Source organism: Chiloscyllium plagiosum, chromosome 34 (genome assembly GCF_004010195.1).
Source record: "Chiloscyllium plagiosum isolate BGI_BamShark_2017 chromosome 34, ASM401019v2, whole genome shotgun sequence".
In the NCBI taxonomy this organism is placed as follows: Eukaryota; Metazoa; Chordata; class Chondrichthyes; order Orectolobiformes; family Hemiscylliidae; genus Chiloscyllium; species Chiloscyllium plagiosum.
The window spans coordinates 32,655,794-32,670,031 of NC_057743.1; the positions used below are offsets into that span (position 1 = coordinate 32,655,794).

The 14,238-nt window shown below is 39.3% G+C and overlaps 1 protein-coding gene across 17 annotated transcripts in view; it reads right to left on the bottom strand.

Moving 5' to 3' along the window:
* The window catches only part of LOC122540403 (protein polyglycylase TTLL10-like), a 330,185-nt gene that overhangs the window by 32,976 nt on the left and 282,971 nt on the right, over positions 1–14,238 (bottom strand). For 15 of the 17 annotated variants that reach the window (XR_006309280.1, XM_043676098.1, XM_043676103.1 and 12 more), the window contains 2 exons: positions 8,698–8,838; positions 3,626–3,742 (listed from right to left, as the gene is read on the bottom strand). Coding sequence is in view for 16 of the 17 variants with exons in the window: in XM_043676098.1 (XP_043532033.1) it covers positions 3,626–3,742; positions 8,698–8,838 (258 nt within the window). In the remaining variant the exon portion in view is untranslated. Of the gene's footprint in view, positions 1–1,700; positions 2,106–3,625; positions 3,743–8,697; positions 8,839–14,238 lie in introns of those variants that run through there. The other 2 variants (XM_043676110.1, XM_043676105.1) reach the window with 2 other exon arrangements.

The following is a 14,238-nucleotide window of genomic DNA, read 5'->3' on the forward strand; positions in this document are numbered from 1 at the left end:
GCCTTGGATAGAGGTGAGGGAGGAGGGGTGGGTGCAGGTTTTATAGTTCCTGCGGTGGCAGGGGAAGGTGCCAGGATGGGTTGTAGGGGGGGACGTGGACCTGACCAGGTAGTCACGGAGGGAACGGTCTTTGCGGAAGGCGGAAAGGGGTGGGGAGGGAAATATATCCTTGTCAACTGCTGATGAGAGACATATAATTCTGCTCATTGACCAACAAATCATGGCTACATCTCAATGTTAACACAACAATAAACAATTCATAATCTGTTACTACTATTATGTGTCACATGATCCACCTATGTGACCATAGTCAGGTGACCAAATTAAAACTTGGTTGATATTTACTGGTTTTGAATTGATGCATCAGGATGTGGTCTCCCAAAGTAGGAAATGAACAGCACCATTAAAAATAACTGCCATGGTCCATCTGCACAGTTGTACCATTAATGGGAGAAAAATAAACCGTTTTTTAATAAAGGTCTGGTGAAGCGGTGAAGCTAGAACAAGGCCTCTCAAGGTAGGAGTTTGGGTCCCCAAATGGCATTGCAAGGTAAATTTTGTGGTCCTGGGCTATGGGGCAATTCCTGTCAGAGAGGTATGGCCAAGTTAAAACAGCTGTCCTCCTGCTCTTTAGTTCTCCCCATGGGGATATGGCATTTTCAAACTTCAAAATGGGGTCACAACGGGCAATGGTTTGGGAAGTATTCAGATAGAATTTAGATATCCTGACATCTGATGCTTATTTTGCATTGTTCTGAGGAAATTTTGACTTTGCTGTGTAATGGAGGGTTTATATTTTAATGATCCCTCCCTCATGGTTTGGAATCATAACTCTAATGTGAAGCTAACCAGAGGAGCTTTTCTCCATGCTGCTATCTCTAAGATGTTTTTCTGCATAGTTTCACCTCAAGCAAGAGAAGCCTCTCAGATAATCTCCATGGTCCCTAAACTTTCGAATGTTAATGGGACAGTCCTCTATTTCTGACACAAAGTATATCTCCAAACCTGTGCATGTGGCAGCCACAATCACAGCCTTGATGCATATGCTAAACTTGAACTGATCTATACAACACACTACAGCAATTATATCAATAGGAATCCATAGGTATCTTTTGGCTCTTTGGATTATCTTACAGTGTATAGTGTATAGATACCACCATTCAGCTAAAGAAAAGCTGTTCCTAAAGGGCTCTGTGGATAACTGTGCCACTGTGAGTGACATAATTGTTATGTTTCATTGTACTTACAGAAAATATCTACCAGAAGATTATTTGTAATGCAGTCTTTTTCAAGGTCACTTAATAGTCACACTACAAAACAGGAGGTAATCCACCTGGTAAAGTGTTCGTATTTCTCTATGTTACATCCATCTAATAAGTAGATGACTTGCTCATTGACCATATGTTAATGTTACCATATAAACAGCTGCTCGTAAATGTGCAAGAACAAATGAAACCAATTACCCCCTCCACAGAGAAGGGACTTATTATACAAAGTGCTTTACAATGGGAGGAGCAAACTGAGCAAACTGTTACATGGGAAATCACTTGTTCCACCTTGTCCACAACATAGCAAGTTGGAGTCCTAGTATAACATGCAAGCTTACCAAAACATTCAAGACCATTAGTTTATTGCTAGCAATTGACAATACTTTCACATCTTTTTTTTTCCAGATATATCGGAGAAAAATGTTACCCAGTTAGAGGCCGAAGAAATCTCCCATTTTTATTCCCAACAACATACCAAAGCCTTAAAAATCAGAAGAGTATCAGAAGGCCAGTAACAAATTTTAAGATCATTGGCAAAAAAGCCAGCTGCAAGATGCAGACAAATGTTTCTCATAGCAAGTTATTCTAATCTAAATGTCCTTCCTGACAGGGTGGAGGGAATGGATTTAACAGTAGCTTTCAAAAGGGGATTGGATGTATACTACAAAGAGAAATATTTGCAGGAATGTGGGAAAAGAACAAGGGAGTGGCATTATTAATGTTGAATTGGAGAAATGGAGGCAATGCAGTGTCCTTTCAACTTCAAGTTCTGGACTTAAATCTGTGTGGATCCAATTATCCTGTATCTGCTCAGTCTGGCTCACCCATGAAATGAATCTGGGAGATGAGATAGCGGACAAAACATAATTAAGCATTGCATTGCCAATGTCACGAAAGAGGTGAGGAAAATGGAGAAAAATAAATTAGCATTGTACTTTGGATTTTTGAAGCACAGGAGGAAGGTCATTTAACTCTTCTTTGAAATAGCTGTCCAATTAGATTTATACTTCTCTGTCTTGGCCCTGCAAAGTTTTACCATTCATGAATTTATCCAAGTTCCTTTTCAACCTTTGTGAAGCTGCTTCCAGCACCTTTCATATCATCATAATTTGAGGCATTTAAAATTTAAAAAAACATATTTCCTCATCATCTCCCTACTCTTCTGTCATTTTTATCCACTACTTCATGAATCTTTTGCCATAATCTTTAGAACTATGATTTACCCACTGGAGGGAGTGACATCTCAAAGCTTCTTCATCTATGTGGAAAAAATGTATGAGTGTACTCAACAGGATAACCAAGTGGATCTGATCATAAACATAGGCATTTTGCACTGGGGTTTGCTGCATGAGGATCTGCAATAGGAATACTGATGGATTTTTTTCCACTGTCAATGTATAGTGTCCCTGTGAGACAAGCTGATACCCAGAGCTATGACTCTTTTATAAATTCCGACTAGTAGGTAGTACTAAATTTGCAGTCTCATACACAGTTGAATTGTATCATTAATATTGGTCACAGCAAGCCTTCTTTTTAAGATTGATCCTTGGGATCAGGGCATCGCTGATCTGGCTAGGATTTATTGTGCATCCTTTGTTACCTTGTTTGGATACAGCTGAGTGGCTTGTTTGGTCATCTCAGAGGGCACCACATTTGTATGGAAGCTGAGCCAGATATAAGGGCAAGGTTTACTTTTCAAAAGAATTGAATTAAAATTCTCAAACTGCAATGGTAGTTCTGGACTCAATCTCTGGACTATAAAAGAGGTGTGTAATCATTTTTTTATGTGCACCATTGCAGTTCACCAAAACACAGAATGTATTCTGGATAGGAAATCTCAAAATGCCCATCACTAAATATGGATCATTAGCACCCTGATTGACTGAATCCTGAAGAACGTTGCTACCAGAAGGAAACAGTGTGGCAGGTATGGATAGACCAATGTGAACGAAAAACATTCAGAATTCATGCTTTTGTACTATTGGCTTCTGTGTTTAAGCTGTTTAAGCTCTGGAATCTCCTGCTGAAACTATGCATGTCTACCACCCATTCTTGTTCTCAAATACCACTTAAAGCCTAACCCTTTATTCATCTGCCTTTATATCTCCTTAATTGATTAAGTTCAATTTTTTATTGCTTAGGTTTAGAGGAATATGGGCCAAATACTGGCAAGCAGACCTAGATGAGTTTAGGATACCTGGTCAGTAAGGACAAGTTGGACTGAAGGGTCTGTTTCCATGCTGCACAACTCTATAACTCAATGACACCCTAAGTTCCTTTGCTCTCACATTTGGATCAATTTATATTCACTGATTTAACAAAAGTGCATAGCCAAAGAGAATTAAAAATACTGTCACCTTGAAATTTTGATCAATCATAATGTCAAAACCCAGAAGATCAAAGTAGCCCAGTTTCCTACCAAGTCTGGCCTTGGTGGCAATGAAGCATTGTGTCATGATCTGTTGTGTTCTCTTCTGTAAGAAAATATTAAATCTCTTAATAACCTTTGCAGTCAGACAAGATTCTTTGTTACACAGTCTATAGGCTTGGTTGTATTTGAGGGAATGCTCAGAAGCAGTAGATTATTCTTACTTCCCCAGTCCTGTGCTTTATCCCTTCCTTTTTGTTACGTATCTTTCAGTTTGAATTTCACCTCATCAAGCAAAGAAGAATCTCATCCATTTTAGTTTTATGCCTCTATTTCTATTTCACTGGGTTTACCTTGTTTGAGATAATTCCATGCTTCACTAAAGCCTGGTAAGAAGATCGAATTAACATTGCTTTATTGAATTGAATGTCCAAATCTATAAATGAAGAGTAAATGATAGCCCACCAGTTATCCCAATTTCTAGTTATAACCCACTAGCCACTGAAAGCCTAACAGTCATAATGTCAATACAATAATTACATATCCAAACAAAGCCGGACATGTACTTCCTTCCAAGCAATTAGATTGAATCATCTGGACATTTGTTTTGAATATTATAAATATTGATGGTACTTAAAGGATATCCAAAATGCTAGCAAAATGGCAAAAGGTCACGTACAATCATCATAATGAACCACAAAAATTAAACATACAGGTAGCGATTCATTGTCAGTTTGGATATCGTCACATTTTAGATAAGAATTGGATTTGTTACAAGCGCTGAAGTGTATAAAATGGTCCTAAGATTCTCTAAAATGTAAAACAAGTTTTATTTCATTTAAAAATGCCTATATTTGGGATGGGAATTGAATCATAAGTGAGACCAGTGAATGAGTGCAGAAGAACGAAATTTCAAAATAGAAGGAGATACTGAAAGACAGAGGGCAGGCTTTTAAGAATAAAACAGAAATACTTGCTGCCTCAAACCTCAAGGCAAAAGAAAGACAGTTAACACTCCATACCAATAATGGGTTAGAGGTGGCATGGTGGCTCAGTGGTTATCACTGCTGCTTCACAGAGGCAGGGACCTGGGTTTGATTCCACCCTCGGGCGACTGTGTGTGCAGAGTTTGCACATTCTTCCTGTGTCTGCATGGGTTTCCACCAGGTGCTCCAGTTTCATCTCACAGTCTAAAGATGTGCAGGTTGGGTGGATTGGCCATGCTAATTTTCCCATTATGTCTAGGGATATGTAGGCTAGATAGATTAACTATGGGAAATGTGGTTATAGGGGAGGGAGGGGATATGGGTGGGATGCTCTTTGGAGGGTTGGTGTGGACTCGATGGGCCAAATGGCCTGTTTCACACACTGTAGGGAAATGGCCTGTTTCACACACTTTAGCTATAGAACAGGGTCCAACTCCTTTTTGAAAAACGTTCAATGCTTTGGCATCGATCATTTTTTGCGGCAGAGAATTCCACATACCTACCCTGCACCCTGAATCTGTGACCTCTATTTCTGAACTCCCTGATCATCAGGAAACTTGTTCCTGCATTTGCCTTGTCTAGTCCTGTTAGAAATTTATCTGGTTTTTTTATGAGATCACCCCTCATTAAAGATCTAAACAATCCAGTGTCACTTCATACATTGGAACTGTCATCCCAGGAATCAGTCTGGTAAAGCTTTAATGCATTCCCTCCCTAGCCTAACCTCCTTCCTTATCTAAAGAGACCACAACTGCACAGAATATTCCTGGGGTGGTCTCACCAAGACCTTGTACAATTGCAGCAAGACATCCCTGCTCTTGTACTCAAATCCTCTCGCTACAAAGACTAAAATACCACTTGCCTTCTTCACTGCCTGCTGCACCTGTATGTTTACTTTTGCAAGTGCTGTAGAAGGACACTCAGGTCTTGTTGCACCTCCCTATTCCCAATCTATTGCAATTCACATTATCTGCCTTCCTGCTTTTGCTACCAAAGTGGATAACCTCATATTTGTCCACACTACCCTTCATCTTCCATACTTTTGCCCACTCACTCAATTTTCCCATTTCACACTGAAGCATGTCTGCATACATAGTTCACCCTCCAACCCAACTCTATGTTTTCTGCAGATTTGGAGATATTACATTTAGTTCCCTCATCTTAATCGAAGGGGTCCAAGCACTGATCCCTGTGGTGGCCCACTAGTCATTGGCTGCCATTCAGAAATAACTCCTTTTATTCCTACTCTTTGTTTCCTGTCTGCCAATGAGTTCTCAATCCATGGCAGTACTTGATCCCCACTCCCATGCACTTTCATTTTACATATTAATATTTAAAGACACAGTTTTATTTTTCTTTTATTCATTCACAGAGCAGGGAAGTTGCTGGCTAATCCAACATCTATTACCCATCCCAAAATGCCCTTGAGGAGGGTGTTGCTGATCTGCCTTTTTGAGCCACTGCAGTATAAAGATACCCAGAAACCTATTAGGGAAGGACTTCTAGGAGTTTTATAGAGAGAGACGGTGAAGGAAAAGCAAGTTGTTCCAAGTCAGGATGGTATGTGGTTTAGACGCTACATTGCGGGTGACGATATTCCCAAGTATCTGCTACCATCTGTCTTTCTGTCTATCTGTCTTTCTAGTAGGTAGAGCTCAGGTGTTGGAGGGCACTGTCTAAGGAGCCTTGGTGATTTTTTGCAGTGCCATCTTGTAGATGGTAGACACTGCTGCTCCTGTGCATTGGTGATGGAGAATGTATATGTTGAATGTGTTAGATAGGGTAAGAATTAAGAGGGCTGCTCAGTCCTGAATAGTGTTGAGAGTATTATTGGAACTGCGCTAATCCAGAAAAGTGTGAGTATTTGATTATACTCCTGTTTTGTGTTTTGTAAATGCTGGACAGGTTCTGAGGAGACCAGAGGTAAATTACCACAGAATTTGCCACTTCTGATCTGTTCTTGCAGTCATTGTATTTATAGGCTGGTCCAGCTCAGTGTTTGCTCAATGGTAACCCTCATAATGTTTATAGTGGAATAAACAATGTTAATGCCATTAAATGTCAAATGGCAATAGTTGGATTCTTATTGGAAATGATTTTTTGCCTGGCGGTAAGACTCACAAATGTTTCTTGCCACTTAGTAGCACAAGCCCGAATGTTGCCCAGGTGTTGCTGCATTTGGACATTGGCTGCTTCAGTATCAGAGGAGTTCTGAATGGTGCTGAACATTGCGAAATCATCAGTGATAGCTTCACCCCTGACATTATGATGGAGAGAAGATCATTGATGAAACAGCTACTGTTAGTTGGCTCTGAGGAGCTACTGTAATGATGTCCTGCGGTTGAGATGATTGGCCTCCCACGAATACGCTATCTTCCTTTGAGTTTCTGTATGACATGTTTTCCCTGATTTTAATGTACTCTAATCTTACTGGGCTATTTTGGATTACCTAACACTAACTATAGTTCACTCGGTCACAATTGATCACAGTCCTGCATCAAAGGGGGAGGCTAGAAGGATCATGGATTGTTGCTGGCCTGCATCATTCAGCCTCACACAATGCCATTAGAGAAGCAAAATATAAGGTAACCACAAAGAAACCTAAGCAAAAACGCAGGAGGAACTTCTTTACCCAGAAAGTGGTTAGAAAATAAATCACACTACCACATGGCGTAGAATAGCACAGGTGAATTTAAAGGGAAGCTGGGTATTTAGGCCAAGAGGGCCTAAATACTGAAGAGAAGGATATGCAGATAGGATTGGATGAAGTAGACCTCATGCACCAGTTTCTGAATGTCCTCTTTCACTTCTGACAACTCTGTGTAAAACATTGGCCACATGTTTCCTCCAATGTAAATAAAAAAAGATCAGACATCATTACATGATTTTGGGGATAAGGCTGGGTGTGAGATTAAGTTGGATGACTTTTGAAAAGTCAGCACAAACAAAACAGGTCAAATGGCCTCCTCAGTACTGTGAATTTCTTAGCTTTAATGGCATCCATTTGACCCATCCTTTCTGAGTACAATTGGCATTGTTGAAACCTGCTATGTGATTTGCCCCTTCCTTCTCTGAGCTTGATGGGCCACTAGTGCTGTGGCAATGTCCTACTGCAAAATTCCTTTCAAGTCACACTGAAAATGGCATTTAATTTGCCTAAATAGCAGGAGCAAAGGGCAGGCAGAAGTTTCCACTCCACACAATTCAAGGGTTTCCGAAGAAATTAAGTGCCTTGTTATGCAGAGCTATCCAGAGCAGTGAATGTTGCACATCAAGATATCCAGGAACTATCCCAACAGAAACATTAACTGAAAAAGGTGGAAATGGACTTTGCAAATGGACGAGAGAGACAGTAAAGGACATGACAAACTCAGTGATTCCTCAAATGTCTGCGTTTGGGGCTAGTAGAAGACACCCCTGATCTCTCAGCTCAAGAAAGTGAGATCAGACCTCTGTTGGGACTAGTTAAATTTTAACATTTTTGAAATATTTCATAAATTAGAACCATTTATCAAATTCGTTGTCAGAGTTACAGAATCAGTGAATGGTTTCAGTGCTGTAGGAGGCCATTCAGTCCATCAAGTCTGGGCTCACTGTCTGAAGGAAAATCCACCTTATACCATTTTCCCACCACCTACCTTGTACATTCAATCTTGTTAAATAATAATCCAAGTTTACCTTGAATGCCCAAATTTAATCTACCATTACACCAAAAGCAGCACATTCCAGATCATAATCAATGGCTGCATCATTGTTTCTTTTGTTAATTACCTAAATCTGTAAAAACCTGAGAAATACTTATCACTATTGTGTTATAAAATATATAGTTCCAAACTAAGCTGATTCAATTATGGACATTTTCTCTAATTTGATTCAGTTTCTGACTTACATTTTGTGATTATGTTTGTTCAGAAGCTTGTTGATCTGAACAAATATATTGTAATCAAAATTTCACTACAGTAACATAGGGACATCATCTCATCTCTAATCAGGAGGCCTGTGTATCTCAATCCTCCAGTGATGAGAAGTCTCCAACTGAGCCTCATCCTGCTAATTAGAAGCAGCATAAACGTACCGTAAAAACAGTGAAGACCCAGTCTCTGGGGAGACGCTTTGCCTCCATATATTTCTCATTAATATAGTCATTCAAGCGCTCCATGGACCAGATTGTGTCCTCCTTCATCTCATTGTACAGAGGGTTCTTTTTCTGTATGAACTGTGAGTAAGAAAGTGCAAAGCTGCAATTAATGGAATAAAACTGACTCTCCAGAGGGATGGAGGAAGGGAGCAGATGGATTGAAATGAGCCTCCTGAGATCACAGCAAGGGGTCGATTAAATGCAAGATAGATAGTTCACGGATAAAACAACTAATTCATCTCATATGAGGAAGCTTTTTAAAAGTTAAACTATACATTAGGAAAATAACAGAGATATTTCTGCACAAGAACTGTTCCCAAGTTAATTTTAAGACTTACAATGTCTAATGTAGCTTTGTTAAGTAGAGTTCTAAACATTTTTTTTGAAAAAACCCAATTGTTCCTCAGTGGGCAGCTGCTACAAATGTTTCTGGGTGAAAGGTGCTTGAGGGCGTTAGTCTGTGTGGTTGGCCGTGGATTATCTGAAAGGTGGTAATGCTACCACCTGTATTCCTCAGTTACTGTCTGGCCTTGTTGTGAAGGTTGATGGCAGGTTGGCAGGTGTGAACAACACATGTTTTCTGGCGCCATTTGATATATGTAGTGTTTTTGTTTCTCATTGTTTTTCCATTGGACTGTGAAAACCCCATAGTCCAAAGGACATGACAGCAAGGTAAAATGGATGCAGCAGGTTAAGAGACCTGTTCTCACCCTGCGAGGACCTGAATGAATTTTGACAATTATTTGAAATAGGCAGAAATAGCACACTAGTAAGAATAGAACAATGCAAGTTTCCAATCCTCTTACTCCTCTTTGCACTGTTAAAAAAAATCACACATTCTAATAAAAGCAATGAGTACTGACACTGCTGAAAATTCTCTCAGACATCAGTGAACAATATTGTGTCAATTCATATATCACTACTAACAGTGTAATAGTTCTTACAAGAATGAACCCTCATGATGATGTGCAGGTAAAAATTTCAGAGCTCTAAACATAACTCTACCTTATTGTTGTGTAAGTATTTGTCTTTGAGGAAAATATTCATGCTTTAGCATGACTGAATATACTTACTGAAGTTTAAATATATAAATATTGTGACAGTGTTGGGAAACAGATATCAAACCCCACATTATGGATGTACTTAATGGCTAGCTGGGACACTGAGAGTTACAAATCAAAAGGGAAATGTTGCTAGAAAAGCATGACAATAGGAAATATAGTTGGCGGCAGAAAGTTATCGCGGGCTGTGCCATCAATTGCAGATGACAATTAATCAGGATCACAGGCTCATCACCCTAGGTCTTTTGTATGGCTGAATAGGGCAACTCTCAACTGCAAATCTTTGAGTACACATGCCTGCCATACGATATCATCATTAAATTGGAGAAAGTGAGGATTGCAGATGCTGGAGATCAGAGTCGAAAGTATAGTGCTGGAAAAGTACAGGTGGTGAGGCCGCATCCAAGGAGCAGGAGAATTGGATGCTTCCTGACCTGCTGCGCTTTTCCAGCACATCATTGTTAAGTTGTTTGGATTCAAACCATAAAGCAGCGTAAAATCAAGTTCTTGTGATTTTGCACAATTAGTAGCAAGTTCTTCACAGTCTTTAATATCAAGGTTAGTTTTTCAGAGTGTCTTTGACTTCCTTTGGACCACTGGGCATTTGACAGTAGACAGATACATGCAGCAAGCAACTAGGAAGGCACTGTTCTGACAAAGGGGCACTCGGCTTGAAATGTTAACTCCGTTTTACTCTGAGCAGATGTTGCCAACAATGCAGAGTTTCTACAGCACTTTCTCTTGTGGTTTCAAATTTTCAGCATCCTCTTCTTTGGTTTTAAATATGGTCTGGGAATATTCCTGATTTACTTTGTTAAAATATATAGGAAATGGAATATTTGACTGATAATGTCCGATTTGATATACAGACTTTTTTTTAACAACATTTAAGGACAGGCCAAGTCCCTTGTATGGAGAATTAGAAAGATTACACGTGGCTTCAAATCTGGTGCAAAGACACTGCAATCCACAAACTACAGAGCATACACATCTATGATGGGCATTTCATTTGACAGTATATCTGTCTAGCCAGTATTTAATTGATCTTTGATGAAGTGAATAACCATATCAAGTAGATTATATATAGTATGCGGGCTATCACACAGTCTTGCTTCACACCAGGCCAGGTTTTGAAGGTGCAATTATATTATCATGGAGCAGTTGAAGGATTGTGCAGAAATTTCTTGGACACTTAAATCTCTAGAGAACAATCTTTGGTCAGGTCACTGAATACAATCAAGCATTCCTGGTGATACACTTGACATTATTCCTGGATTTGTTTGGCAAATCCCTTGTCTGAGATTTCCCTGGAAATTATAAAGGTGCATTGTGTCTCTGGTAGGATTTCCTTTGCCACAGGAAGTATTGCAATTCAAGAAAATCTGTGTCAGGATTTTCTTGGCAAGAACAAGAGGGAAATACCTTGAAAGTTGAAACAGCTTGATCTGTCACCCTTCTTGGTGATAGCTACAATTACCACATCCCTGAATTTGGGGTAAGTTATTTTTTCCTCACAAATCCATAGGATGAGTGAATGGAGTCTTGACATATGCAAATGCTGACTAGCTTTGAAAACTGAACTGCCATCAGGGCCATAGGCTTTGTTATTTTATATCCACATTACCAGTTGTTGCCAGTCTCCCATCAATGGTGATCCATGGATTCTTCCACAGGGTACTGGGGCATAACCTAAAGAGTAACAGTTGCCCCCTGTGGGTTCATAACTGATAAGTCATTGAAAATGTCTTTCCAAGTCTTTCTAACATGGATAAATGGATTAATTGTGGCATTGATGAGTGCATGAGATTTTTAGTAATGCACAGGTAATAAAACTATTGCATCTAAATATGCATTTCCTGCAAATGTCACATTTCATTTACACAACAGTATATATCATACTTAGATTATATAGTTGCAGACTTTCTGCATCAGTGTATGCAATGTCATGTGAGAGTTGGCAACAAATCAATCTTAATATGGTGTCAATTTACTGCATGATTATGAAATTGGTATTAAAGAATTAATTAATATTAATATAATCATTCAACTCACTTGCACTCTGAATTCCAAGCTAATTAACATTTTTGGAAAGTGACAATCTCAGCAACAGGATGGGTAATGGCCTCAAAGTGTTAAAGTCACATGATGCAGTGCTCAGATATGCAGAGAACGATAAGATCTTCTGTGCTGGATAACGTGACAGGGTGACATTGGGAATGGTGCAGTTAACCTTTGTGTTGTATTTTCCATGCACACCGAAACAGGAGATGAATATGTAATCCTTTATATTTCAGATCGGGCATTGAACACTGCAGGAATTGTGATGGAAAATAATACTTTGATGGAAAATAATACTTTAAAAACTCGATAGATCATTGAATTGGATACTGAATATTTTAATAAAATTGATATAGAATTGTTAATATTGCTGTGAGTAAAACACTCACGTGAAGTTTTGTCATGGCATTTGAAGGGTTAAATACAGAAAAATAGATTGAAAACATCAAGAGATGGGTGGGGTGAAATGATGGGATGACTGTCAACAGCTGTCAGCTGGGTATTTATAAACCCCCTCTCAGGGATTGCTGGGTCATTTACACAATACTAATGAACACCTGCCTCGAATTCAGCTGGGCATCACCTGAGCAGATAAAATCCCCTGCGCCGCCTGACGACATGAACAAACAAGCAGAAAAGAGTCAACAGGCTTCTTGAGATAACTGCAGCAATACCTACAGGATTCTCAAATGTTCAAACCTAATGGATCAAACAAGTTGCATTCTCACATGTTCCATATCCTAATGATAGCTGCTGGGTACCAAGGTGCCTCTGCCATCAAGCCTTACATTTTTCCACCTTTTGACTTTCCTGGACACAATGTAATTTTTCCATGAGTGACAACAGGATTGGGTGATGTAGTGTTGTGATGTCTACATGGTGAAACAACCTTCTGAACATAGACATGAAACATGGGTGAACATACAAGCAGAAATGCTGGAAATACCCAGCAGTTCTAAGAGCATCCGTGGAAAAGGAAACAGAGTTTAACGTTTCAGACCTTGGGCCACTCATCTGAATTGAGAAAAGTTAGGAATGCAAGCAGTTTTGATCAAGTGAAAATACGGTGAAGGAAGTGGGAAAAAGAACAAAGAAGAAGATCTGTGTTACAGGGAGGGCAGGAGAGAGTAAATGATAAAAGATGCCAAGGAACCTTCTTCCCTGCTCTGCTGATAGGACATAGGTCTGAAATGTTAACTCTGTTTCTCCCAACAAAGACACTGTCAGACCTGCTGAGTATTTCCAGAATTTTCTGTTCTTAATTCAGATCTCCAGCACTGTCATTATTTTGCTTCTAGATTAAGAAATGGCCTCTTGATTAAGGTGTGAAATAGTATTAATACCTGAGAAAATACTCTTGGATGTACTACCACTCTGGGGAGGAGGGGAGAGAGAATCAAGATAAAACAATTATGGCAGCCTATTGAATCAGGAGAAATAATTGGGGATAAAGAAGGAAGAAAATGTGCAAACCAACAATCCAAATTAAGAATTCTGCTGCCTACCGGAAGCTACTTGCAAGGCATCAGTCGAATTTGATGCATTTAATTACAAAACAGTCTACAAAAGTCACTGAATTATTTCAAATCATTAACTAAATGATTCATTTTAAGAATGACAGTGCTTTGCCAGACAAATAGGCAAGCTTTCACAATTCCCTATTTCTGTTTCTCTTTATCCAGTTTTCCGTTTGATAGAAGTAGTGCTAATATGAGGACACTGAAGTAACTATGTTAGCAGCAAATGCAGGAGCAGGCCTTACAGTCTTTCAAAACGCTATTGCTGAGATTCAGACTCTCAACCTCAATGCGGGATGATCACTGAGCCCTATTTGAGTGATTATTATTTGTACTTATCAGGTTCTCTCAGATTTCAGTTTTGAAAATTGATGCCTCAGTTTCCACTGAAATCCAATGAATCTGTCAGTTTACTTCTCTCACTATTGCGGAGAAATTTTTTAATTTACTATAATTCTGAAAATACAGGCAGCAACAGATTCAAACAAAGAGTGAGTGTGAAGTATTAACAAAGCAGCACAGAAGGAGATAATTCAGCCGACTATGGCTGCACTACCCCCTCTGCTATGCGCTGTTAACGCATCTTACTCACATAATCCTGAAAATGTTTCCTTTTAAGTATACAAATTATTTTTGAAAGCATCAAATGAATCTGCCTCAAATGCCTTTTCAATCCAAGCATTCCAGATCAAAACACTTAGGGTCATAGAGATATACAGCATGGAAAGAGACCCTTCAGTCCAACTCATCAATGCCGACCAGATATCCAAAATTAATCTAGTCCCATTTGCCAGAATTTGGCCCATATCCTTCCAAACCCTTCCTATTCATATACCCATCCA